The sequence below is a fragment of the Melospiza melodia genome, chromosome 2, assembly GCF_035770615.1.
Source record: "Melospiza melodia melodia isolate bMelMel2 chromosome 2, bMelMel2.pri, whole genome shotgun sequence".
Classification (NCBI taxonomy): Eukaryota; Metazoa; Chordata; class Aves; order Passeriformes; family Passerellidae; genus Melospiza; species Melospiza melodia.
Genome location: NC_086195.1, coordinates 64514126 through 64541469, shown reverse-complemented (window position 1 = coordinate 64541469; position 27344 = coordinate 64514126). Strand labels below are relative to the sequence as shown.

Sequence of the window (27344 nt, the reverse complement as noted above, 5' to 3'; positions counted from 1 at the left end):
TTTAACCCATATCTTGGAAGTAGTAAATGATGGAATGGGTGTATAAAAACTGTCAGTTTTGTGTTAGAGTGACCTGATTTCTGTTTCTACCTTCTGTTTTCTCCTAAACAGCATTTCTCTGCAAAGACCTCTGTGCTTTAATTTGGAAAGGTATTAAAACACTCCAAGAAATCTCAGACTATTTCAAGAGAGTGGTGTGTGCTTGTTGAAGATGGTGGTATTTACAGAGAATCTTCATGGATTCTAATGCTGGCATCAGTGCAAGAAGAGTGTCGGGAATGGGTTGGCTCTGGATGGTCTTCTTCTTTCATCTAGTCACCTCATTAGAAGGTAAGAACAGATGTTTCACATCATCTTTAAAGTGTTTTCTGTAGAGGTTAAAAAAAAATGTGCTCTTCAGTATGCTTATATCCTAGTTCAGATGAGCATTGAGCACATGTCTTTCTGTTTGATGGTTGATCACTATCTCTTGGGATTTAAAAAGTTATTAGTATTGTTTCTGGTGGGAGAGGCAAACTGTCTTGTGAAGGATCATTAGTGAGCATTACTACTAATTATCTCAGAAGTGACTGCCTCAAAGAATAAATTTTTTTTATAAAAAATACACACAAAGCATAAACTCCATAAGCTCCTTGTTTATGCTTTGTGTGTATTTGATTCTTGTGTTTCTCTTCTTGCACCATGTTTGCTTTGTGAAACAATCTCTGGACGTTTATACCGTTCCAGAAGACAGCACCCACTGGGCTGAAATCAAGAGTTTTTGTCTCACCTCTGAAAAACTTGCCTCAAATAATAGATAGGAGAGGATGTTTTGCATTAACAAGAAAAGGCAGTCCACATTCAGCCAGCAGAGAGGAGGGAGAAAGCACTGGAGGCAGAGTAGGGAAAAGGTAGGCAGGGGAAAAGAGGTGCCAAGAAAATGGTAGAAGAAAGAATAGATGGTAGAAGGGAGGGCGATGAGAGCAGGAGATAAGATGGGAGCTGTGGAAGAGAGTTAGAGAAGGGCAGAGGTACTGTAAACAGTCCCCTTGTTTGTTCCAAGAATATCCTTGCAGCTACATGTGCTCAGTGAACTGTACTGCTTTGTGATGAATGTTCATCTCTTGCATTTCTGAAAGCCACTGAAAGAGGAGAGGAGGGAGAGATGGAATCAAAGGGAAGCAAGGAAAGACCTAGAGGAAAGGAAAGGAGAATTGTGTGAGATCTAACAAAAAGAGGAAAGCTTGTTAAAGCATCCCTTCTCTTAATAGGAGGGGAATACAGTGTGTGTGGGAAGTTCAGAGGCTAAATAATTTATGTAAGATTATAATACAAATTCTTAAATCTCCGAAATTCTGTGAATTGCTGATTTTAAAATTGTATTAAAAATTACTGTGTAATTCCTTGTGTAACTGGTATAGAAATGAGATAGAAATTCTCTCTGCAAATATGAAGTAACTGAGTGATGCCTGTACAAACGAGCATTTTTTGAATTCAGTGCTCAGTCCTGAAAGTTTGTAAAGATAAAAAGAGTTTCAAAAGCACTGTGTGATACAGCTTCACAGATCACATAGTTGACCTGCCTGGATTAAAATAGGACAGTAAAATTCTGCCTGTGGAGAGGAAACAGTAAAGGTGTCCATGAGCTGAACTTCAGCTCTCAATTCAGGGTCAAGGGAGTCAGCATCTTCATTGTGACTGTACTGCATGGTCCCAAGTTTGCACTTTAAAGCTGATTTGCATCTCAGAGGTAAGTATTTTTGTTGTGGTCAAAAGTCAAATAAAAATTACATGGTAGGGGAGGAAAGTCTGATGATAACTATGTGGAAAACTTTGCTTTAGTGCAGAGTTGTCCATAAGGAAGAAAAAAGGCCCATGACTTGTTGGTTGACTCATTATATACAGCAGAAACTTGAAATTCAGGTTTCAGATTTAAGTTGAAAAATATAGGGAATATCCAGTGTGGTCTTCAGTTTTTGTAGAGCTTCTTAGAAGTTTTAGATGGTGTTTAAAACACATTTCACCTCCAACTAAAGAGAGTTGACTGAGTGGGAAAATGAATCAATCAATTCTTCCTAGTGTTTCTCGGGCATTTGAGTTAAAGTCTGAATGTAAATCACATTCTGTCTCAAACTAAATGTTGTTCAAACTTTGAAATTTTCTAAACCTTAATGTTAATCATTAAGGAAAGAGGGAGAAGCTGTAGAGAGGGGAAGTAGTCAAAAGATTCAGACTATCTTCATATGCATTATGAAGAGAGCAAATACTTAGGCAGAATGCCTCTCAGATAGAAAGAAGACAGCATGCTTTTACAGGACCTAATGGGACTTTAAACACCCGCATGACTCAAAAGTGAAGAAGTTCTTGTAAGCAATTGAAATTATTTTGTTGGTATTGGTTTTAATGCATAAAAAGGAGGCATTAGGCTCAATTTATTTAATATAGCTCTAGTATTTGGACACACTGATTTCACCAGGAATGAGCATGTCTGTGCAGAGTTTTCTAGACATGATTTTTACACCAAAAAAAAGCCTGAATGGAAAGTTGAGGGAAGACTGGTTTGAAAACAGAAAACATTTATATATGGGGGGGGGGGGTAGCTTTATAAAAGGAAACACAATTGCACAGAAGTTTTCATTAAGATCACATTTCTCAGTGTTTATAGCTCCGCAAGAGCTATTTTTTGAGGATTTGATTTTGAGAGCATTACTTTTGAACTACATACTGGGTGAAATAATGGATTTTTCCTTTTTCTCAAAGCTACATAAAGAAATACAGTAATTTTATTTCTTTAAAAATCTACACATGTATGTAATTACAGTTTATCACTGAAAATTTAAGTTAACATTTTAGGTTAACCTTTCTGATTTTAAAAGTTTGTGAAGCATAGAATTTAAGAATGCATGATGGGCTGCAGTCAAGACAGGTGAGAGCAAGTGATAACTTGTTAATGAAATAGCTCTTGCTAGGGCACTGAGATCAATTTTATGTGGAATATTGGTTTTGCTTTGATGGAGTTCTAAATGTCTACAGCTGTAAACACAAGCAGAGTTCATTTTGTAGAACTCATTAAATATGTTCCAGAGGAATGATGTGTTCTGTCTGTAAGTGATTGCATTTATTTTACAACAAGCTCTCAAGCCTGCAGAATCCCTGGACAGTCTTTCTAAGTGCCTTCCAGAAATTCAAGACATAGAGACAATAATTCTTCTGCTTTGGTAAAACCTCTTTGCATTAAGAGTATCTCTTTGGCAAAAGGGAATACGGAAGAAAAAAGGTAGTGAGGTCAGACATTTCATTTTTCCCCTATTTTTTCTACTAGATGGTTGTTGTCTTGGGCTGTTGAAAATAGTATATTGATTGCTCAAATTGGCTTGCCTTTGAAGTGGAGGAGAATATGCCTTCCTCAGAGGGAATCTTCAGAGCAGAGTGAAAAATACCACTCTCTTTTGGTTTATTATATGCAGTTTAGTATATACAGAAAAAGGTTTAAATTAATGTCATTTTACTTCAGGGGGGAAAAAAAAGTGAAATTAACTTTTTAGTTTGATTGCTTGTGATTCACATGAGTTAAAAATCCTAGCAAGCATTTTCTTCACAGTTCTTTCCTGGTGCTCTCCTGCATGCCAAAAACTTTACTACATGCTTGGAAAGCCCAGGGTAGAGGAATATCCTGTTGTAGGCATGCAGAACGTGAATAAGACCTGGCTGGATGTGCAGCCTGTTTGTAAAGGGGGAACAGACAGGGGTTTATCCTTCTGGTCAGTCTCAGCAGCTCCGTTTGATTCATTTCCTTCCATAATAGATTCCTGTGTAGTTCCTGCGCTAGGGACATCCCTGTTCCCAGGTTTGCACCATGCCCTGTGTTAATTAAACCTGTTCCCAATCTGCTGCTTGGAGGCCAGTAGGACAGGAGGAACTATTCATGCTGCAACCAACACAGTTTATATTCAAAGCTAATTAAAGCTGCAAAGAACAGGAATTGCATTCTTGTAATGCAGGGTCTCTGGGAATTTCAGTGTATGCCTTGGTATAACTTTGGAAAAAATAAGCTCACTTCTTAATGTCTGGGAAGAAAAGCAAGCAGGAGAATGTAGATAAGCATTAAAAGTCACGCTGTGCTGCATTGAAAGTAGCTGGTTTGATGGCAGTGGCAGTTAGACCCAAGTTCTAGACTTAATAGTGAGTGTTTGGAGAATGAACTTCTTAAGCTGTGGAAGAGTAGATATTATATTGTATCTCTAGGAAAGTTGTAGATAGTAATTTAACTGGATTTCATATGCAAAGTTGGACCTTTTTTAATTTTAATTTCTTGATGTCTGCATTTTCTGACATCAGTAGTAGTGCAACATGCTAATCCCAGCAGTTTCCTTAGAGCTTTAACAAAAGAAAGGGGCTGGGGAAGAGAAAAATACACAATCATTCATAAAGCTTAAAAACTGTGTTACCTTGCAAAAAGCTGTGTACTTCCATATCCTACAGCATTTGGCTGTCATTTCTCTCTTTCACAGATGGTACATAACTCCTGGTTGGAGTGTGAGAATTCCTTCTTGCAGATGACAACTTTGATATTCTGATAGTGTCAGCATTTTGCTCTGACAGAGCAAGCAGTTAAATTACATTATACTTCATGGAACTTACTAAACACATATCCCATTGATTCCAAATAGCTTTTCTAAAATTAATTGCATTTGAGAAGTAACATTACAGAAGTAACACAGGATCATTCATTGCAGGATTGACATTATAGCTTTATACAAGAAAAAATTTGAACTCATTTCTCTCATATAGGTTGGCTTTTTATATATATTCTCTTATATTAGGAGGCATATTCTATAATTCTGTAGCTTGTTTTTTGTATTAAGTCATTGCAAATCTTTAAGACATTTTCTTTTAAAAAACAACATCAACCTTTGTGTTGGATAGTTATGAACAACTAGGATTTTTTAGGCTATTTTTGGTTGGTTTTTTACTTGTTTCATCAACTCATTTTTTAAGAAAGGAGTACTTACTATGGTTGCATATGCCATTAGCTACTGATATATTATTTACTTCACCACAATTGCTGTTTAGTTTTGGAAGACATTCTATTGTATTTAGGGCTTCCCAAAGGTTTCACCCTATTTTGTCTCCAAATGATTGACCCAATGAATAAATATATTTGTTTATATGAGTGATAAAAACTTCTTGATAAAAGTGTTCTCTCCCCATGCTTAAAGGAGCACATAGGAACAGTGAAAGGCAGGGGACCCTCAATAACCTAACAGAGAAATAAGTGCCCTGACCCAGCTTCTCCCAGAGCTATCACAGGAGTGTGATCAGTCCATGGGGTGGGAATGAGCCCATTAAGTTAAATCAGTGGAAGTGCTCTCTGGAGCACCTTTCAGATTGAAGCAGATTATTGCCAGCAAGGGGCAGGGTGTTTATTATGGGGTGTAGGGAAGATAATCTGCAAAATTTATTGTGGGTTGTTTAGGGGAGTAACTGTAGGTGTGGAAAGGGAGGATTAAGTGTGAGAAAGTAGAGAGATAAGGGGCCAGTCACATACACCAGCTGCAGGTCAGTATGGCTGTCAGGCATCTGATCACTACAGTCTGTCCTATCTTCTTACTAAATTCCATTTTTCACCAGTTACCTGGGTGAAGGGGCTTTGTTTTTGTGTGTCTGTGTGGCTGTGTGTCTGTGTCTGTCTGTGTGTCTGTGTCTGTCTGTGTGTCTGTGTGCGTGTGTGTGTGTACATTTATATACCAGCAACTGGAGCTGAACCACAGCTCAGAGTGCCCCATGAGTCAGCACTACCAGCAGCCGAAGATCATGGAATGGATGAAAAGCAAGTGCTAGGAACTCAAGGTGGACCACAGGTCACAGGATCTGTGCATCTGTGATGCAAGCAGCCAGCAACTGGAGTGAGTGAGCTTGAATTGGTGAGTTTGTGATCTCTATAGCAAGCCAGACTAGCTTGCTGGTGGAGTTAGTGGGTTGGGAAGGCAGGGAAAGAGCAGAGTCTGGAGGAAGAGTGAGACACCAGTTTAAATGTGTGTGTCTCTATGAGTGAGACGAGCAGAGGGTTTTATCTAGTGAGGGAAGAACTATGAGGAGCTCCAGATCGGGTATTCTGGTCACCATGAATTCCAGGGGTTCTTTGAGAGTACTGTCTATGTGTTGTGTATCTCAGTGTACCCAGAGACAATATGATCCCAGGGCAGCTCCTGGGTAGGCAGTGTGTCAAAGACCACTTCATGGAGAGATCCACAGAATAGCAGCTCGGGAGAGCAAGCACCCAGGGCTAGCTGCTGGGTAGGCTGCACCCTTAAAGCCATTTAGCAGGGGATCCATAGCATGCCTCTGTGTGTGTGTGAAGGGGTGTACAGACAGTGAGTGAGCTCGTCTGGCTGCTCACACCAGGAGTGAGCTTCAGCTGAGCTTCAGGTAGCAGCAGATGGAGAGACCACAGATCCAGAGGTCAGGAGGCTAAATCTTTAAGGACAGTTATTGCAGAGATCCACATTGTATACAAATGCATATATATTTCCCACTAGCAGACCTGAATCCTGACCAACCAGAAAGGGAAGCAGGATGAGGCCATTGGTGGTGCTGTTTCTGTTTGCATGACTGGTGAGTGTTTCTGCCTGTGTTGATCTTTGTGGCTGGCCATTCATAGATGTGCAGTGCCTGCATGTGTTTGTGTGTGTGCCTGTTGGGAATACCCACCTAACCCTGCTATTGGTTGTGCCTGGGGCCACGGAGCTGCAGCAGCCTGGCTTGTGTGAGGTTACTGGATTTGACAGCTCCTAACACTATTTTTTGCATAAGCCCAGGGAATGCTTTCTCTTCCCAGCCTTCTTAGAGAGCATTCACACACTTCCTACTTTTTCAAGGAATGATCATGGAAGGCAGAATAAGCTCAGAAATGTTTCAGTTCTTTTCAAATCTGTTAAGCAAGCAAGTTTTGCTGCTTGAGGCATTCACTCCATAGCAAAGCAAACTCTCTGACTGTTACCTTTTACCATAGTGCCCTTTGCCTTCTATCAGTGTACATTTGGATATACTCAGAATTCAATTGGACAAGGTTTGGAGCAGCCTACTGTAATTTAGCCTGGCCTTGAGCGGGGCGGGGTGTTGGTTAAGATGACCTCTGTACCTCCCTTCTAGCTTGTTTCATTCTGTGATTCTACAGTTTTAGTAGCAGATTCTCATCACACAGGTAAAGGGATTCTTTTACTCTCTTCTCAGGATCGACTCACTTGTCCGTGGCTGTAGTTTGCAAGGCTTTGGTTGTATAATTCCCTCTTGCACCACTGCACTGTTAAGACACCAGGGGCAAATATTCTTCAATCCAGAAAGCTGTTAGGCCATCTCTGCCTCCATGAAGGTTGTCTAAGGGTCAGTCATCCTTGGGTGAATTGCCATCCTCTTGCATCAAGGGATCATTTTGTCTGTAACACAAGTGCTTAATAGTCTTGCTTGAAAGTACAGGCAGACCAAAATGTAAAAATTATTAACGTGCCTATTCTGAACAGCCTGATCTGTAATAGCTTCCAGCCTCTGCCCAGTTTTTCTGGATGTTGACATTATAGCATAATGTAGCCCAAGAGATTGGTTTGTGATGTAAATACAGAATAGTACGAGCTGAAGTATTTGGGATTTTTATTTCACCTTTCTGTCTGGCAAGAGCTGAGAATACTCAAATGAGAGTTTAGATTTTGCAGAGTGTAATGAACCCATTTGACTCTTCTATAAAAAGTGATGGTTTTTTGGTTGGTTTTTTTTTTAGTTTAGAGAAGAGAAATATAGGAGAATCTCTCATTAGTTGTTTTTATCTTCCTTGAAGTAAAATAACAGTTGTAATATGCAATTGGAATATCATTATTCAAAACTGAGATTAAATCAGGAGTAGAAAAAGAATTGTAGAATTATTGTAATTTCACGTGTTTCAAAGCCTCTAGGTTGCTCAGATACCTTGCCTATTCCTCATTTTTAATGCAGAGTAGAATATTGCTCCAATGATACCCTGAGATACCTGAATCAGTGTTGCCCGTAGCAGCATCGTGGGCTGGATTGAGACTGAGTCTAACCTGATGTTGCAAGACCCTTGATTTTGAGCAATATTGAAAGGGTATAAGTCATTTTTCTTCCAAGGTGATAAATTCAACTGAACAGATAATTTCTGTTGGCACTGAAGAGGAGCAGAATACTGGTGTGGCCCAGCCCAGTGAGGATGTGAAGTGCTATTTAGTCATCAGTGCTAATAAAGTGTCAGAGTGAAGGCTTATACCTGTACACATTCATACTGTTAAGTTATGAGCACAGCCATGGGTTTGTTTGGCCCATGCCAAATAATCTTATCACAAACAGGGGTTTGGATGGACTGAGGACCTTTCCTGGGAGGTGGTTTGGATGCAGCTGTGCACTTCTGTGGGGTTGGAATTTTTAGCCATGGGAACATGAACCATAGTGCCTGTTGTCCTCAGAGCTAGAGAGCTGTTTAACAGCTTGTTAGATTTATGAGTGTGCATGCAGCTAGTGTGACTGGGGATGTGATTCTAGGCACACAGCCAGTAGGAAAGGGAGGAAGAACAAAAATAGTGAGGGACTTTTGGCCGTAGGTTGCGAAATGAGATTTATGCACACAAAATTCTTGTGTACTTTTCTTATTTTTCTAGTGGTTTCTGACTTAAAGTACTCACTGTGAAAGGGACAGTTCTGTCTGCTTCAGGCTGCCTATTTCTGTTTGCTTGTAAAATACTCACGTGCTTGGTAAATACTGCCTTGCTCACTGGTGAGAAGTTGTCTGGGGAATCTGCTTGACATGGCAGAGCAAGAGCTACTGAGCAAATCTTCTCCATTTCCTTTCTTCTCCATTTCTTTCTCACTTTCTGTATGGCTTTCCATGCCCTGATTAACTTTTCTCTATTTTACTTCTAGAGTTTCCAAGGCGTAGAAGTATTGTACTTTGGTAAATGGGAGACTCAGATCTGATTAGAAAAAAGTTCTTTCTGTCTTGAAAAATGGCCTTGTGTATTATTTCAGCATATGTCTGGGATCCCAGTGGCAAAGTAATGACAAGACACTGTGCAATCCCTGTGCCAGACTGTGCAATTGAGAAGGTAATGGGCATGGGGGAATGCCAAGTTCCTCTGCTGCTAGGGCAGCCTAGGGCAGGCTGTGCCTCAGGGAGGCATAGGCCTTTTGCAGATGTTCTGCTGCTCAGAGGGGCTGTTGGAGCTGAGCTATCCTTGAGAATGGAGCTGCTCAGCATTTCCTGAGGTCCGTTACATAATTTTAGTGGGGTTGTGCTTCAGCTGTAACCAGTAGTTCTTTCCAGTTTTGGCAAGCCAGGCCTCGTATTTTTTACTGCTTTTGAATCAAGGAGCTGCATCCTCAGGGAGGTCTAAAAAGTATAAAATGTCTGTAGGAATATAGGGAATATAGTTCAGGGACATTGATGAAGGCTGAGGTCTGTATAAACTTGCTCATTTGATCATGTCTGCATTAGGATGAGTCTTTCCTTTCCAGTGATTAATGGGGAGTGAATCCCCAGGTGTATTGACAGGGATAGTGACATAAGCAATTCATAACTGGAAATAGAAAACATTGAGGATCTCTCTCCTACATAAAACATGGAACAATGATATTACTAAACCTTTGCAAGGTTTAATAATGGATCATGAACCTTATTTGTAAGCTAGCGTTAGGTTTTGGGTTGGATTTTTTAATCTGTTTTTTGCAGGTTTTTTTTTAAGTGATAAGATAGAAATATGAAAATCAAAATAAGCAAATAAAGCTCCCCAGAATTTAGGAAAAGCCCATTGATTTATACAGTATATATCAACACATGTAAATAACCTATTCACCTGAGTAATTTTCTTATTCTGTGTCCTAAATATACAGAGTGAAGAGTACATGCTTGCATACCACAGTGGTCTCAGACCCTGACATTCTCTTTTGGAGAATACTTTGTTTATAGTTTGGACTGTCAGAATCTCTTTTGTGTTTCTTTGTACCCAAGCAGAGAATAATTGCCCAAGAGCAGTCAAGGCTGATATCTGATCTGTCTGCAGTGGTAGATTCAATAACAATGGAAATGCAGACTAGTTGTGGGAATAAACTAGGCCTGTGAAGTTCTGCATGTACCCTACTCTTGAGCAGTGTAATAATGCAACAGATTATTTAATACTGTATTTCCTTATAATGTAATTATAATTCCTAATACTGTAATTATTTAATAATGTAATTCCCAACTCCAGAACAAAATCAATCCATTATAGGATCATCTGGGTCATAAACTCCCAAAGAAATTTGATACCAGAGCTGGGAACAAACATGCTTTGGCCTTGTGTCCACACTTACATGTGCAGATACAATGGGCAGCCATAGTTCTAATGAGAGTGGCATGCATTCATGTAGCTCATATTATGTCCCACCTTTTCCTTTCCAAAAAGAGTGGGGCCTCATCTGAACTGCTCATTATGATAACTCTGCACCATGCTGTCAGTGTGCTTATACTTTGCCTGGGAAAGTCTGGTGAGAATATTGCCAAGCCACTTGAGAATCATGAGTTAGCATGATTATGTGTCCAGTGCTTCTGCCTTTGTCTTGGCCTTTCTTAATTTATTAGTATGGACATAACCTGTCATATTTAGTCTCAAAACATGAATGTTTCTTTTTGGTGTATGGAAGTCCTCTACAAGAAAATCTTGAGAGGAACAGATAAGATTTTAGTCTGACTTGGAATAGCACAGAATACTTTTTTTATTTAATTTTTTTAAATACAAACAGAAATACTTCTGGATACAACTCAAGAGACCTCAGAGATTGGCTGGACTGCACATCCTTCTGATGGGGTAAGCATTTCCCTTGTCCCTCCTCTCAACTCCGTGTCTGCTGGGAAGACATGCATGCATTTGATGAAGAAAGGGAAACTGAGAGACTTGGTTTATAGGTTTTGTACATATGAAGAATTTGAACACAGTGTGTTTTGCAAAGCCAGATTGTTAAGAGAGAAGGGTGCTGAGTAGGATGCTATTGCCAAATCCTTATCCTATTCCTTCACCTCTGCTCCAGAAATACTACAGAGTTCTACAGCCACCCCTCCATATAGAGTAGAGTAGAGTAGAGTAGAATAGAATAGAATAGAATAGAATAGAATAGAATAGAATAGAATAGAATAGAATAGAATAGAATAGAATAGAATAGAATAGAATAGAATAGAATAGAATAGAATAGAATATTTCCGTTGGAAGGTACCTACAACAATCACCTAGTCCAGCTGCCTAACTACTTAAGGGCTGTTGAAGTATAAATGTTATAAAGGGCACTGTCAAATGTCTCTTAAACACTGACATGCTTGGGGTATTGACCACATCTCTAGGAAGCCTGTTCTAGTGTCTGACCACCCTCTAGGTAAAGAAATGTTTCCTGATGTCAGTTTTGAGGTTCCCCTGAGGCAAATTTGAACCATTCCCATGCATCCTATCATGGATCAAGGAGAAGGGATCAGCACTTCCGTCTCCAGTTCCCCTCCTCAGGGAGCTGCAGAGCAAGGGGGTCACCCCTCAGCCTCTCTTTCCTCCAAACTGGACAAACCCAGATCCCTCAGCCACTCCTCCCAGGACACACCTTCCAGCCCGTTCTCCAGCTTTGTTTCCCCCCTCTGCACACATTCAGCGACTTTCCCACCCCTCTGGAATGGCAGTGCCCAGAGCTGCCCCCAGCACTGCGCGTGAGGCCGCAGCAGCGCTGAGCACAGCGGGTGATGGATGATCCCCCCTGTGCCCGGCTGTGCTCTGTGTTTGATGCCCCCAGGACACGGTTCCTGCCCTCTGGGCTATGCCCTGCTGACCCTCACTGAGCTGCTGCTGCCCCCAGCACCCCCAGGGCCCTCCCTGCCAGACACTCCTGTCACAGTTTGTACTTGTATCTGCACTTACTCCATCCCAGGTGCAGGATCTGGCACTTGTTCTTGTTAAGTTTTGTGCCATGAATGATTGCCCAATGCTCCCATGGTATACAAACATTTCAGTTGTGCTCCCGAGCTCTCCATGCTCCCAGGAGCAGCATACGTGATCCCAGCTAGCAGTGCTGTCCTAAGTCTAGGCCATGCCAGTCTTTGGTTTATCTTCAGCTCTCCTGGTGGTATGCCCTTCCTTCATCAACTATAGATTAAATCTCCCAATCAGTTCCTCCAGTTTATTAACAAAGATGCATTTCTTTCATCAGAACGCTGGATCCTGTCATGTCCCAACACACCCTGTGTCTCAGAGATTCTTCAGTGGTTACGAACCCAAGCATTTTGGCAGAGGCACCAGTCCTGAAGCCAGTATTGGTGTCTCAGCATCATTTGTTTCTTTCAAATGTGCCTTACTGCTACTGAAAAGATTGAGAAAAACACTACCCGTACTTGCTCCTGATTTTTTTAACATTTCATCCAGGGCCCTGAAAACTCTTGATCAACTTTTCACTTTTTGTTGGGACATCATTTTTACCCATGTGAAAAAGCAGGTGTGGATAGTAGTCTGAAGGCTGTACTGAGCTCTTCCATCATCTGGTGACATTGCTAAACTGGGGCCCAGGGAGACAGCACTTGACTGAAAAGATGTTCCGATCAGTAAAAGGGTGCTTCTGTTTCACACAGGAGGGAGTCACTAATGACCATAACTTGCTGTTGTTTCTTCTTGGCAAATGGTCTTAGTACAGATTCTTAATTGTAAGAAGTTGGTTGGTCGGACTTTCATGAGAATGCTTGAGCAGGTTCCTTCTCTTCTATCTCAGCTATGCACGTCCTCTGTCATACCCAGGGCCCTGTACCTATTGTGTAAAGCTTGTTGAGAGGGTAAGGAGGGTTTTGTCATACGGCTTTGTACAGGAGCCTGCTTCTACCCCTCCTTATCCCTCCCTTGTGCCTTCCTGCAGGCACAAACTCGATCTGGACCTGCCCCTGTAGTGGCTGTGGTGATAAGAAATGTCAGAACACAGCTCTTGCTGTGGTAAAGCTACGTAGAAGGGACTTATGCTTTAATGTGTTCTCCAGAGAACAGTGTCTTTTGCTCTGTTTCATTTGTTTGTATCATTTGTTTTGTCTCTGGAGACAAGAGATGGGAAGATAGGAAGGAAGAAAGTGTGACTCTCGCATTTTAAGATTCTCAATGTCGTGTGGCCAAGTTTGCATGATTTATGTTTTCTGTCACAACAATTCTTACTTCAGAGCTTTGACTGCTCTTCTTTACAGGGTCATACTCTGTCTAGAAGGCTCTGCTGCACATAGCATAAACAAGTTCAAATCTCATCATAGACATGGCAAGGAGAGGGGGAAGACAAAGACCTGTCCTGAATTTTTGGTGCAGTTGAATACTGAATCCATTTTTTTATTCCTATTTCTTTTTTCTCCTCTATATCCATTGTAGTGGGATGAGGTAAGTGTCCTGGATGACAAGAAGCGCCTGATCCGAACCTTTCAAGTGTGCAACGTGGCTGAACCAGGTCAGAATAACTGGCTGCGCACTCACTTCATAGAGCGGCGCGGGGCCCACCGTGTCCACGTCCGGCTCCGCTTCTCCGTGAGGGACTGCGCCAGCATGCGCACCGTGGCCTCCTCCTGCAAGGAGACTTTCACACTCTACTACCACCAGTCGGACGCTGACATTGCCTCTCAGGACATGCCGGAGTGGCGTGAGGGCCCCTGGACCAAAGTGGATACTATTGCAGCTGATGAAAGCTTTTCCCAGGTGGACAGCACTGGGAAGGTGGTCAAGATGAATGTTAAAGTACGTAGCTTTGGGCCACTCACCAAGCATGGCTTCTACCTGGCCTTCCAGGATTCGGGAGCCTGCATGTCCTTGGTGGCAGTCCAAGTCTTTTTCTACAAGTGCCCAGCTGTGGTGAAAGGGTTTGCCTCCTTTCCTGAAACGTTTGCTGGCGGGGAGAGGACCTCACTGGTGGAATCCCCAGGGACGTGTGTACCCAACGCTGAAGAGACGAGCACGACGGGGTCCTCGAGTGTTCGGCTGCACTGCAATGGAGAAGGGGAGTGGATGGTGGCCATTGGACGATGTACCTGCAAGGCTGGCTACCAGCCTGTGGATGATGAACGAGCCTGCCAAGGTGAGAGAACTTTTTTCCTCTTCCCCTTAGGCAGCCATTTTTTCATTGGTTCTCTGTGTCAGCAATATTTGGCCCTAGCCAAAATTTCAGAGAGCTGGGAGAGAGAATAATTTTTCACAAAGATCGCCTTGTTTCACACATTTAACTCCTCAGACTGGAGTTGGAGTGACCATTTATCCTGGTTTAGGAATGGTGTTCTTTAGTTTGGTATTGCCACTAAAACCATGCTGCCTGCTGCCACTCGCTCCCCCTCCAGTTGGAAACACAAAAGACAAAGATCATCAGTTACGATAAGAACAGTTTACTGGAAATAGCATTGAGATAATAAAATGAACATAACAACAACAATATTAACAACAAAAGGTGTATGACAGATGATTTACATGGGAAGTGACAATAAACAAATACTGATCACATTGGTTCTTTCCAACACAGAAAGGTTTTCTCCCAACAGAAAGGAATACCCTTTTCCTGGAAGTGTGAGTGCCTTCCCTCCACCCCTGTCAATGATAAGGGTGGTGTAGAGTAACATCTGTTCCTGGTTACACCCCCACAGCCATGCCCACTCCCAGCTAACGCAAGAGATTGTCCTTGTCCTGGCCAAAACCAGGACACCACTGCTTGCTGCAAAGAATATGGTTGGAAGCTCCACTCAGGCCTTAGTTACTGCTGCCACCAGAGACAGCCTCTGAGGGTACTCACACAGATCTAGCAGGAGCTGTCACTAGCCAGATCTACTATAATTCCACTTCTTTACCAAGAGGCAGCAGCATTAGAAGGAAGATGCCACATGGAGGAGAGCTGAGTCCAGAGCTAATACACTCTGTCCTAGTTATTTCGGGCCTTTTTGCTAGTGTATAGTAATACAATAAAAAAAAGGGAAAGAGCAGCAGCCTGGTCATGGGAGAGGGAAAATGTGGCTGTGTGAGCTTGTCCTGACTAGAAAAAGCAGTCACAATGGTATCATCATTTCCAATAATGTACTCTCTGTATTTCTGTGATACACTTGTTGGAGGAAGTAGAGTACATTACGTGTCACTCAGAAGTGATATTGGGCTAAAATCTGGCCAAGCCTGAGCACCCAGTCTAATGTCATGACTGTGTTCCTGTCTTAAGGTTAGGACAGTCCATTAGAGCAAACTGCTTATGTTGGTTGTGTAATTTGTGTGTGATGTTCTTCTGGTGCTTCCTTTGTTTTAGCTTGCATCTACTCAAAATCTCTCAGCAGTTTAAAATGTTGCTGCGCTACACTTAGTACTCTAAAAGATAAATGTCATGTGGAACACAGTTTTGGCTGCAGACAAAATTTAAAAGTTGGATTTATTCAAACAATAGTTCAGCTTGGACCCAGAATGTACAAATACTCTGGTTAACACCAGAGTGCAAATGCAATGACTAATTAATGTTGTCAATATTACCTTAAATTCCTGCTTCATGAAGCGATTTGGGTCATGCAAAATAGCTTTATTAAAATACAGGTCATTGTACTGGAAACTTAAAAAGCAATTAAAATTGGTAAGTGCTTTTCACTTGTTTAAACTTTGAGAATAATTAAAATATGTGTGCCTTTTTATCCTGCTCATTCTGAGAGAAATGTAACTACATTCATTTAGTGCTGCTTCAGAGACAGTAAGCTCTGACAGAGCAGCTCTGTATGGCACTAAATTTGTTGTGTGCATCAGTAGCATGACGAGTTTACAGTCTAAATAAACTGCCAGTCAATAATTTAGTTTCAAATAGTAGTCTTAAGCAGTCAAAAAAAAAAAAAAAGAATGAAAGAAATTTGACTTGCCAAATAAAAACAAGGATTTTTTTAAAAAATATCTCTTCCATTTTCCGTAGTATTCAGTGAAAGCTGATACTTCCTTGCAGCCTCATTGTCACAGAAGCTGGAGACAGGTGAAAATGGTTAATATTATAAGGAATAACTGAAATAATGACAGTCTATCAAGCTACAAAATTCAGTTCCTATAATTTACTTCCCGAGATTCCATGAGCAGCCTAGAGCAGCCAATGACAATCAGATATGAATCATAATGTTAAAGGGTATTCTTTCCTCCTCATGTTTTTTGTAAACTCCTCTGGCTTGATCATCATTCCCAGTCTCTTCTCCTGCTAATAACATGTTGCTGTCCTGTGTGAATGAAGCCATACTTGGCTCGTGTTCCCTTGCTTGGTGTTCCTCTGTGTGGAGTCCTCTCCAGCCCTTCTCCTCTGTTCTTGTGTTCTCCTTCCCTAAGAACAGATGTCCACCCTGATACAGAGCAGCCACAGTGTTCTAGAGGAAACGCAGAACAAAAGCAATAGCTCAAGGGTAGATTTCTACTGATGATAATGCAGAGAGGTGTTCTTAATAAGACTGAAGAATCAACCAAGGATAAGAAGGAGAAGCAAGTTTCATTCTTACACTTCGGTAGAAAGAAGAGTGTGTGGGCATTGCCTTCCCCCTCACCATATGCAAGCCTGTGGAGTCCTTCCTGGACCAGCTGTTATCTCTTTATTTAGAGCAACAAATCTGCCAAGAGCCATTCTGAGCAGATAGATAGAAAGCCCTTCTTTTCCCCCTGCCCCCTATCATGATTTAAGGTTCTTTCTTTCCGTGTTTTTATAAGACTGCCTGCTCTGTGTTACTATATGGCAGATTTCTCCAGCTAAATAGAAGAGTGAAACAGCAACCTTTAGCAAGCCCTTTGGGTGATGTGGGTGCAATCTGTGTGGGATTCACTTTTCACTTAATCTAATTAGACTTGTCATGCTGAACAGTCAAAAAAGAGAATGGCAGTTTACAGAGGAAAAAAGAAGCTTGGGACCTTAGTTCCTTTTCTTTCTGTAGATGTATGCACACAGGGTGCCTTGACATGCAAAATCATATAGGATTTAGATTACCAGGTGCTTTTGAAAATAGTATTTAGAATTTATGACGGGGACATTTTAAAAAATATTTTTAAATGACAATATAGAAAAAAATAGAAGAGGAATGACTGCCTGATATAGTACTAAGCTAACTTACAAATAAAGAAGGACAGAGCTCTGGATAGAGCTGAGCTGATTAGCCATGTGTGTGGCACCTCTGTACAAACATACTTAACCAGAGGCAGAAAATACCAGCCAGAAAGAGGAGGAGGTAACAAGTTTGGAGTGGAAAGCTTTAAGCTGAACTTGGGAGGGGGAGGAGGATAGGTGTTGGTTTAATGTTTGTTTTTGTTTTCTCATTACCCAAATCTATGTTAATCAGCAATAAATTAAATTTCCCCAAGCCAAGTCTGTCTTGCCTGTGACAGTAATTGGTAAACAAGCTCCCTGTCTTTATAACTTCTTTACCTCTGCCCACAAGTTTTCTTATCCAATTTTCTCCCTATATCTTGCTGAGGAGAAAGAGTTAGAGGGTGGGCATTTGGGTGTTTACCAAGGTGAGCCATCCACATGGCTGCTTCTCCTCTCTTCTTTCTCTGGATGTTTGTTTCTAAGAGTACTTAGCAAGCAAAAGGTCTGCCTGTCTTCTGTAGTTCATGTAAGGATTCCATAAAATTACCCATGTCCTTTGATATATGCGGTCCCTTCTGATTGCAGAAGGAATCACATCTGTATTACTGATAACTACAGGAGCAAGCAACTGTGCATGGAGCTGTTGGAGGTCTCATTTGGGAAGAATATTGCATGATTATTTTTGTGTTACTAAAAAATGCCCTTTCTCATCATCTTGGATAAACCTTTTTCAGTGTGTGAGGCTAAAAGAATGTTAAGATTTATGTTAAAATAAAATATTAGATAGTCTGCTAAAAATATGCACATACTGGTAGCAAAGGGAAAAAAGAGCACAATAAGGTCTTCTTAAATTTTAATCACTTAAAGGATGCTTCCTTTAAAAGCACAGGATAATTTACGTTGCAGGGACTTGTGAAAGTCATCTGCTCCAACCCCATGCTCAAAGCAGGACCAAATTGGGTTAGGTCACTCAAGGCCTGTTCTACTCTAGTTTTAGTAATTACTGAAGATGAAGATTACACAATGTCCCTGGGCAACTGTTCCAATATTTGACAACACCCATGGTGAAATTCCTTTTTCCTATGCAGAAGAAGGTTTTAGTAAGATGTAGTAAGAGGTTATTACAGCTTCTGTCTGTTATCTCATGTTCTGCCACCTTGTGCCTACACCTTCATCATATCCTCCCATTACGTGCTTGATGACAGCCGTAAGCTCCCACCCCACAGCCTGCTCTGCTTCAAACCCAGTGTCTTAGCCTCTCCTGGGTAAGAGCTTTAATTTCAAGGTAAACTCACAGCTGACAACAATGTTTGGTGCCTTGATCTAGATTACCCTTTTCAGTTTTTTTTTCTTCCATACTGCTCCCTTCATCAGCTCCTTGAGCCTCCTTCTGCTACTTGCACATACATTTTGGTGCTTTCAAGTAGTTTGCTTCTTTTCCTGTATCAAGTGCTTGCTGTCTACTCATATTCTGTCCTACCCTGCCCAAATCTTTCCTCTCGTGTTTTTGCCTTTTTTTTTCTTCACACAACCCATTCCCTGGCAGTTCTCCCACATATAATTAGGCAGTAATTGCTTCAGCTCCACCTCTTTTACCTAAAAAATCCCTTACTCAACTGATCTCCTATCAACAGTTAAGCAGGAAAGAGTTCTTCATTTATTTTATCTCAGTTGATTTGATGCTCTTCTTCAAGACTCAAAAGACACACTTTTCTCTCCTTATGTTTCTTTCATTTTCCAGTCTCTCTTCCCCACCCAAACAGTTGTAGTAAGTGTGAAACTCCAGATCAACCCAGGGCCCTATTGCATCACTGTGCCTGGCTTCTATTGCAGGCTGATCCCACCTTATTCAGAACAAGATGCACAGTAGCAGTCGCTGTGGAATAGCCCGGCCCAGTAGGAATTTACAACCACCATAAGCAAGCCATAGGTATATTTATGGGAAGGGGAGGGGGGAAGAAGTGTTTTGTCTAAAAGACACTACAGTTTTTATTTCCTAGTGTGCATTCTGCATGCTAATTATGCTATATTTCTAGCATTTTGAGAAATGCATTGTCTAAATATCTGCATCATGATTCTACAATGTTATTGGTTGCTAACTCCTTTCCACCATCGTGCCCTCTAAGTGCCAATCTCCATCCCTTTACCTAGAGTCATTCTCATTTGAGGCCCTCTATAGCTCTCCACATCCAGTTTTCCCTAGGTCTCAAAATCATCTGTGTCCACTCGTCCTTCCCAGGTTGACTCCAGTTCCAGCTTTGACACTGCTCATTTTCAATACTCTCACATCTAGTATTTATTCTTGCTGCCCCACAGTTCACCTGGGAGCAGAACTCCTATACAAGATACAGGTCACTTGCCTCAGTCAAGAAGAGAGCAATTTTATGCTCTTCTAAATGTCTTCTTATGTCTCAGTTCAGCTCCAAGTCATATCTGCATACAAAAAGTCAGTGTCACCTGCATCACATTCCCTAAAGTCACTGCTGCATGTACCTAAAGCTCTGGTGAAGTTCCAAGCTGCCTTTCTTGGTCCTTCTCCTCTTGCTGCATTTTCCTTAGTTCTCTAAATATTTCCTCTCTGGCATTACTGTCCAAGTGAGCTTTTAAATGCCTCTTTCTCTACCTCTTTGGTTCTTGGTCTGTCCTCTCTTCATCTTCATTTTCATTTTCTTTACCCCTCTCCCTACTGCCCCTCCATGATCCCAGCACTTTTCTCTGCTTTTTTTGCTATTTGTTATTGTTAGAAGTCACCAGAAGCTGTTCCTCTGGCCTCCCGGGTGGAACGTGTCTCCAGTGAGCAGTCAGGCAAACACAGGCAACACAGGGGCAAGTGTTGTAGGGGGAGCTGAGGAAAACTGGGTCAGTGTCTGAGATGAGCTGTGCCCAGCTGAACTGTTGTGGCATTCTGACACTGCGCCAAGATATGAAAAATGACTGAGACAAGCTGAGGGAAAAGCGCTTGCGCACTCCAAACTCTGCCTTCTCCTTTCATAGTAGGCTTGTCTTGATGGGAAGTGGCAGCTTGCTCTGCCCCCTGAGGTGCTAGCTCTGCAACCCTCTGTCCCTGCATCCGATATTGTGTATCGATCAGAGCTAGATCTGCGTTTTCTTGGAAAGTCCTGGTGCTGGGGGATGGTAAGTTGCACTGTCCTCAGTGACAAGGACTGTGGCTTAGCTGGTGTTCCTGTTTTGTGTGAAGTTGTTCTGCAGGAACACGGTGGAGGTGTTTCAAGAGAAGCCCTTCTTGTTCAGGTTTTCTCTGCAATGGTCCTGAGGTGGTATTGTTCACTAAAGGAAATCCTGCTGCAGTCTGAGCATTTGTTACGACTGTCTCCAGTGAGCACAGTCATCTGCACAGGCTGTAGGACCACGGCAAGTGGACCTGATGCCATGATCTGCTGTAAGAGGGGAATGCAAGGCAAGATCATTCAGAAACAAATGAGAGATGGATTCTGTCTGTGTATACGAAGACAGCCCTAGGCTCACTGTAAGTGCTTGAATAAGAGGAAGTGGCTTTTGCCTATTTAGATTGCCAGGGAATTTTTTTCTCTTTCCTCCTGACTTGACTTTCGATATACTATTTATAGTGACTGGACTGAGGCAATGCCAGGAAAAGCTCCATGTCCTGGGAACAATTATTATTGCTATCTGTGGGCTAAAGTCCTGAGTGCTATGGGCAGCCTGTCTTAGACAATTCTGGAAAGGGATAATGGTTCCTGTGAATGTGAGCAGCTCTCTGACTGGATGCAGAGGCAGGGTTCAGCTGGAAGTAGAAAGTTTGTGATTGCTGCAGTGCCTGCCTTTGGAAGCCGTTCTTTAGCTTCTTGTAGCTTGAGGCCAGTTAGTGTCTACTTTATTCAGTTCGGCCATTTTGGCCAAAATTACAGATGTAAAATATAAGCAACAGAAAACCTAGGCCATAGTATTATTTTTCCAACTATATTTTATGAAGAAGGTGAGAGAGATGTGAATCATTTTTAATCACTGTAAATCTGCTTTGCTTGCAGTATGCTATGTGATTTCATTTTGCTGTTTTTCTTCTGGAAATAGAAATACCCAGGGGCAGAATGAGAGTTTCAAAGCACGATTGTTTCTCTATATCTGCCATCCCTCCTGGAAATAACAACGTGAGATTATAGGTTTATGTAGTAATTATTTTTTTCACTAGACAATAAAAAATAATCACTGTGGAGAGATCTTCCCTCCTAAGCTGCACAGTATTCCACTCCGTAGTTCTTCAGGTGCAATTTCTGTAATGTGAGTGGAACTGGGCAAGCAAATCCCTCCCTTATTCCTTTTCTTCACACTTTTCTGTCTTGTTTAAAGTCTTTTTTTAGGCCCTTCCCTCAGAGGGAACCTGACAATCCTATTCTCATTTCACTTCTGAACATCTGAAATGAGATGTAGTCTAGTGTCAAGAACTTTTCATTCATTGTTCCTTGTCCACCCACCCGCAATCATGTATGTGATGAATGATCTGGCAGTGAGGCAACCAAGGCCACAGGGCTCTATCCACACATTTTAATTGGCTTAAGTTTAAGGGAAAACAAAGAATAGCTGAACTTGGAAGAGATCTCTGGAGTACACCTTAAGCCCTTCCCTGCACAAGCAGGGTCATCTCTAGCAAGTAGGTCCAGACTATTTTTTAATTTCTCTAAGGAAGGAGACTCTAAAACCCCTCTAGGTAACCTGCTTCAGTGCTTGGTCACCCTCATGGTAAAAAACTGCTTCGTTGTGTTCAGAGGGAACCTGCTGTGTTGTAGTTTGTGCTCTTCACCTCTGGGCCTGTCACTGAGAAACACTGAAAAGAGCTGTCTTCTTCACTTCCTCCCTTCAGCTGTTTGTGTTCATTCATGAGATTGCTGGAAGCCTTCTCCTCCCCAGGCTGAGCAGTCTCATCTCTATCAGCCTCTCCTCCTGTGGGAAATACTCCATCCCCTTCATCATCTTTATGGCCCTCTGCTGGATTCTCTCCAATACGTTAACATCTCTAGTGTACTGGGGAGCCCAAAACTCAGCATGGTTTAGTGTTGAGCCTAAAACTCAACAAGTTTAGCGTGAGTCTCCAAGTGTACCCTCACCAAAGCTGAGTAGAAGCTAAAGATCATCATCCTTGCTGCAGAATTCCCTGAAGTGTCCAGGACCTAGAGTTCCTAAAGGCTGGTGTTGCTAGTTAAGACTGATGTGAAGAATTTGTCCTGTGTTACCCACATTTTCTCTAGTCTTCCTTGAGCCACTTCTCTTCATAGAGAAACTCTTCTCACTTTTGACATCCTGTGCCAGATGTGATTCCAGGTAGACTTTGGCTTTCCTAGCCATGTGTCTACGTGTTTGGACAGTGCCTCTATGTTCCTCTCAGGCTACCTGTCCGTGCTTCTGCCTCCATATACTTCCTTTCTGTTCTAGGAGCTCTGTTCAAACATGCAGGCCTGTTGGCATTTTTTGCCTGAATTTGTGCCTGTTGGGATGGAGTGCTTTTGCACCTGGAAGAGGTAATCCTTGCACATGAACTAGTTTGTTTGAGTCACTCTTCACTCCAGGGTGTTATCCCACGGGACTCCTCCAGATCACCCAAGTGGTCGCATCTGCTTGTCCTGGAGTTCAGTGTTGTGAGCTTGCTCTTTGCTCTGGTCACTGCACTCTGGATCTTTAACTCCACCACGGTCGCTGTAGCTAAGGCAGCCTTCAACCCTCACATCACCAGTGAGCCCTTCCTTGTTTGTGAGCATCAGGTCCAGGGAGACACATCCCCTCAATTGCCTCCTCTATTGCTTGGGTCAGGAAGTAGTTCCCAATCCTTTCCAGGAACTTCTGGAGCCCTTATGCCCTGCTGTGTTCCTCCTCCAGTACAGTAGGCTGGTTGTAGTCCCCCTTGAAGATCCAATGAATGGGAGGCTAATTCCTGCTGTCAGCTCTGGGATCCATCCAGTTTTTCACGGGTAAACATCGAATGCCGTCTGGTGTAGCCAAGACATCAGTCTGCTCTGGTGTAGCACAGAGGACATGTGAGCATATTACTGAAATTTGTTTATTGGTTTATTACTGGAACAGCTGCAGTGAAGTTTTGTTTCTTCAGTTCACTCAGCTCTAGTGGAGTACTTATTAATGAGCCTATGTGGCTGCTTTACTGGGCTAAAGTAAATAAAGGACAAGGGAATATTTGGCCTGGAGATGTTGGAAGGAAGAGATGTAAATGGCAACTGTATCAAAATCATTTCATAAACAGGCCTGGTTCCTTCTTAAATGTGGTTAGGCTTTTTGCTTTTGTGTTTTGTTTTGTTTTGTTTTGTTTTTGGGGGTTTTTTTTTGTTGGTTTTTTTTGTCTTCTGCTTGTATTTGAAGTTTTTCTCAGAAGCGTGCTACTTTAGTTGGTGGAAATATTCTTGTTTAAACCTGTAATTTACTGTAAAGTCACCTGTTCTCATGCTGTCATTACTCTTGAACCTAAATAAACAATTCTTCATTGAGTGACTCTCACAGTTCTGGGATTGCACTCAAAAATAGATGCAGCCTCAGTGAGTAAGAGATCTCTTAGGTAGCAAGGAATCAGCTCAGTGTCACAAGACAAAAGGGATTGGACCCTGGGCAGTGCGTGGGGAGACAGCAATAACCTACTTTTGCATATGGTTCAGACATATAATACCAAGCACAGTGCATGGACAGTAAAATTAGATTTTGTGAGGCAGTTAAGAACAGGTGTAAGTATTTGATCACTAGTGTTTGTTACACATAGCTGTTCCAGTGTTGTCCCTATAGCGGTGTACTGCATCAGTGATACAAGCAGATAATATTGTTAGCCATTGGCTGGCATCCTGTCCCTGTCCAGAGGCTTGTGTTCTTGCTCTGTGGGTGGGTTGGTTGGTTGGTTGGTTGGTTGGTTGGTTGGTTGGTTGGTTGGTTGGTTGGTTGGTTGGTTGGTTGGTTGTTTACAAGCAGCTTTTGAATGTTTATGGTCACTTGGAGTGACTGCCCATAACATGGATGAAATCTTGCATGGCCTTTTAAGCAAGAGAGGTGCTTTTAAGCCAATAGAGGTAACTTACACAGACTGCTTTTCTTTACTGAGGTGGTAAAGAAACCATTTTGTTCCATTGCATAAAACCTGCAGCACTGCACTTGTGCTTACTGCCTTTGGCTAATTCATCAACAGTGAATTAGCCATCTCTGCAGACCTCACCCCTCCATCCCCAGGCTCAACAGCAAGTTGCCAGTAGATGTTAAAAGAACTCTGTAAAAATAGATGTTTATCTATTTTAACACAACATGTTTATTTTAAAATTAATTTTATTTAGTAAACACCAGACAAATTCCTCATTCACAGCTTTGCTAGCTTTCCATATGATTTGCAATTGGGCTAAAGGTGAATTTACCTGAAATCTTTTTGCACTGTCCTTGTAGGGTAAATATGGTTTTGTACTTCTGTGGTGAAGTCTGTACCCTCTACAGATTTCCCTTTAGAATCACATACATGGCAGACATTACCATTACCTGTTCATTTTCATTATTTTGACTAGCAGCCAGGTGTCCTACTTGATATCAGGCTGTAATACTGAATGAAAGAAAATAACCATTCTAGAGGGTCTGCCTTGACAAGTGGAATGAATGTATCCTTAGTTCTAAGCTTCAGCAAAAGCTCAAGACAGAGTTTGATGCAAGAAAAAACACATGAGATAAAATTACTTTTTAGGAAACTAAAGCCATTCACATTAATTTCAGCATTCTCAAACTTGAAATAAAGAAAGATCCCTGAAATTTTAGTTGAATGACTTTGCAGTGTGTTGGATGAGAATTTCCCATTCATACTACTTGTAGTTTCAGTACAAATGCATTTGCCAACAAGTGTGAATATTATATTCTACATCTGTGGCTGTTAAGAGAGCCTAAAATTGAGTGGAAGGTGTATAGTTTATGAAGTGGATAAAATCTTACATACTCTTTCTTGTCCATACATACGGATGTATCGCTCCGTATGGGAATAATTTGATTTTCTGCTGGATAAATGCCTGAAGACAAAGACAGTTGCACTTTTCTTAACCATCATCTATCACATGAAAAATTACAGTCTCTTCTTTCCCTTTCCTTTCTGAATGGCAATGTAACACACGCTGAGTGTTGTCATTTTTTTGAGTGCTGGAAAGAAACAGTGTTCCCCTATCTAATAGCTATCATTCAGAGTTATTGAAGTCCTCTTTGTGGTCTGGCCTGTTCCAGGACTGATCACTCTTATCTGCGTACATGTGGAGGTTGCTCTGTGCATCCTAGAAGAGTTGTGATAGAGAGGATGAAGTAATACAAGAGGCATAAACCTGATGGGACTCCACAGATGTTTTTGGCTGTTATTTCTGGACTGTGCCTGTAGCCTCAAGGGGGACTGAACACATATGATTCTGATTTCATATAACAGCTCTGTACAATATTCTTCTCTTACTTGCTTTCCCTTTTTTAGGTAATTTCTGCTATCCTCAATCCATTGGAATATTCTGCTTGTTAGAATAGTTCTGCTTTTATCTGGGGTCTATCTGAAAGTTTCCCATTCCTTGTAAATGCTCTTTATTGTGAAATTAACAAACCAAATGTCAGCTGCAAATGGACTTTCACCTGAGCTTGTTAATCCATAAAATCTAAAAGAGCTGTATCTATTTATATAGAAAATCAGCTTTAGAAAACATACATAACAGCAGTAAAAGCTGTATCCTAGCACTTCTATATAAGGTCCAAGCACCTCCTATTAGGCATCTTTGCCAAATCTAAAATGTGCCATACTGCCATATTGTTAATAAATTATTTTTTCATTTTTCATTTTCTTTCCCTGTAGGATGGATTTCCATCCTTGTTTCAACTTGTTGCATATACATGTTCCTATGCATTTGCAGATGAAATTTGACTAATTAACATACTTTTATCCATTACTGGGAAGTTTTCAGACCTACAGGAAAAAAAATAGGACTGCCAGTCTTAGTGTCTGCTCTTAGTTTTAATCAGCAATGGTAGTGTATATTACTTTAAGCAGTGAAACTGTTGTAGGCAGCATAAAAAATCCAATTTTGTGGCTGTGTTGGGTGTGGGGAAGGAGGTGTGGGTAACTGTTTGATATTTCAAGACAAATCGCTTGGCTGGGATCCTTGACTTCTCCAATTTAAAAGCGCTTTGAGTGAATAGTGAGAAGACAATTATTTGAGGTGGCCAAAGCTGTCTCAGGACTGGTTCTCTTTCATCTGCCAGTGAATCAATTTAAGCAATTACATACAGAATAAAATAAACTGTTTTGAAATGGCAACTTGGACAAAATATGCTCCATAAAGAACCAAAACCAGCAGCAGCTCTATGCAAGAACTTCTCCCAACAGCAGAAGTTAAATGTAAATTAGATTACAGTGTTTCTGAAACCTGAATTAATGATTTTCCTGCTTTTGCCTCTCTTATTTTCCTCCTCTTAGCTTGTGCCCCTGGTTTCTTTAAAGTATCTGTGGGAGATGACCCCTGCCATCTGTGCCCTGCCCACAGCCACGCTCCACTGCCAGGTTCCCGGGAATGTGTGTGTCAGAACCGGTACTACCGATCTGCTTCGGACACTTCTGATGCTCCCTGCACTGGTAAGTGTTTGGATGAAGTGTTTGAAAGCAAGAAAGGAAGTTAATGAGAGAGAAATGTGCCCAAATTATTTGGGGGAAGGGGTTGCAATTCCACTCTTCTCAAGACCTTTGAGATAACCCAAAACTTCCCTTTGCTCCTGCACCTGACTACAGAGTGATGGTGTGAGAATGATGATTCTTGGGTTTCATTACAGCCTTCAGAGGAAAATGTTCTGTAAATAATGTTTCCCTTACCCCTCCCTGTTACTGAGCTGAGCCTCTCTGTCCCTCCCCTTCCCATCTTGCTTTGTGTCTGTGCCCCGGTTTAGCAGTGCAGTTCTGCTGCCTACTTCTACCTTTCTGAACTTTTCACTTCTTAGCTGCAGTGTCTTGTCCCATTCTCATCTCCATACCTTCTTCTCACCCTCTGCATTTTCCTCCTTCTCCTCACTGTCTCTGTGCCATCGAGGGAAGTGTTGGATGCACAGGATGGGCACTCTTTGAGCTGTCAGAGTTTACCTCTGATGGCATTGAGGAATCTGGCTGGCACCAGGAGTAATTGCAGGCAAAACTGGTGTCCAGTTCCTGGAGCAAATGCAACAGGTTAACTAAAGTCTGAGAAAGTTCAGAGATAATTAGGTGCCAAAGGAGAGAATTACAGGTCTCAGTAGAGATAAATCTATACTAAGCTTGTGTGAAGTTTAAAATT

General features: G+C 41.7%; 1 protein-coding gene across 3 annotated transcripts in view; it reads left to right on the top strand.

Annotated features, from left to right (window-relative positions):
- EPHB6 (EPH receptor B6) overlaps positions 1-27344 on the top strand; it is a 66816-nt gene that overhangs the window by 18575 nt on the left and 20897 nt on the right. For 2 of the 3 annotated variants that reach the window (XM_063148585.1, XM_063148584.1), the window contains exons 2-5: positions 112-330; positions 10759-10823; positions 13383-14079; positions 26501-26656. In XM_063148585.1, coding sequence (XP_063004655.1) covers positions 237-330; positions 10759-10823; positions 13383-14079; positions 26501-26656 — 1012 coding nt within the window. In that variant the 5' untranslated portion in view covers positions 112-236. Of the gene's footprint in view, positions 1-111; positions 331-5860; positions 5886-6521; positions 6595-10758; positions 10824-13382; positions 14080-26500; positions 26657-27344 lie in introns of those variants that run through there. The other variant, XM_063148586.1, reaches the window with a different exon arrangement.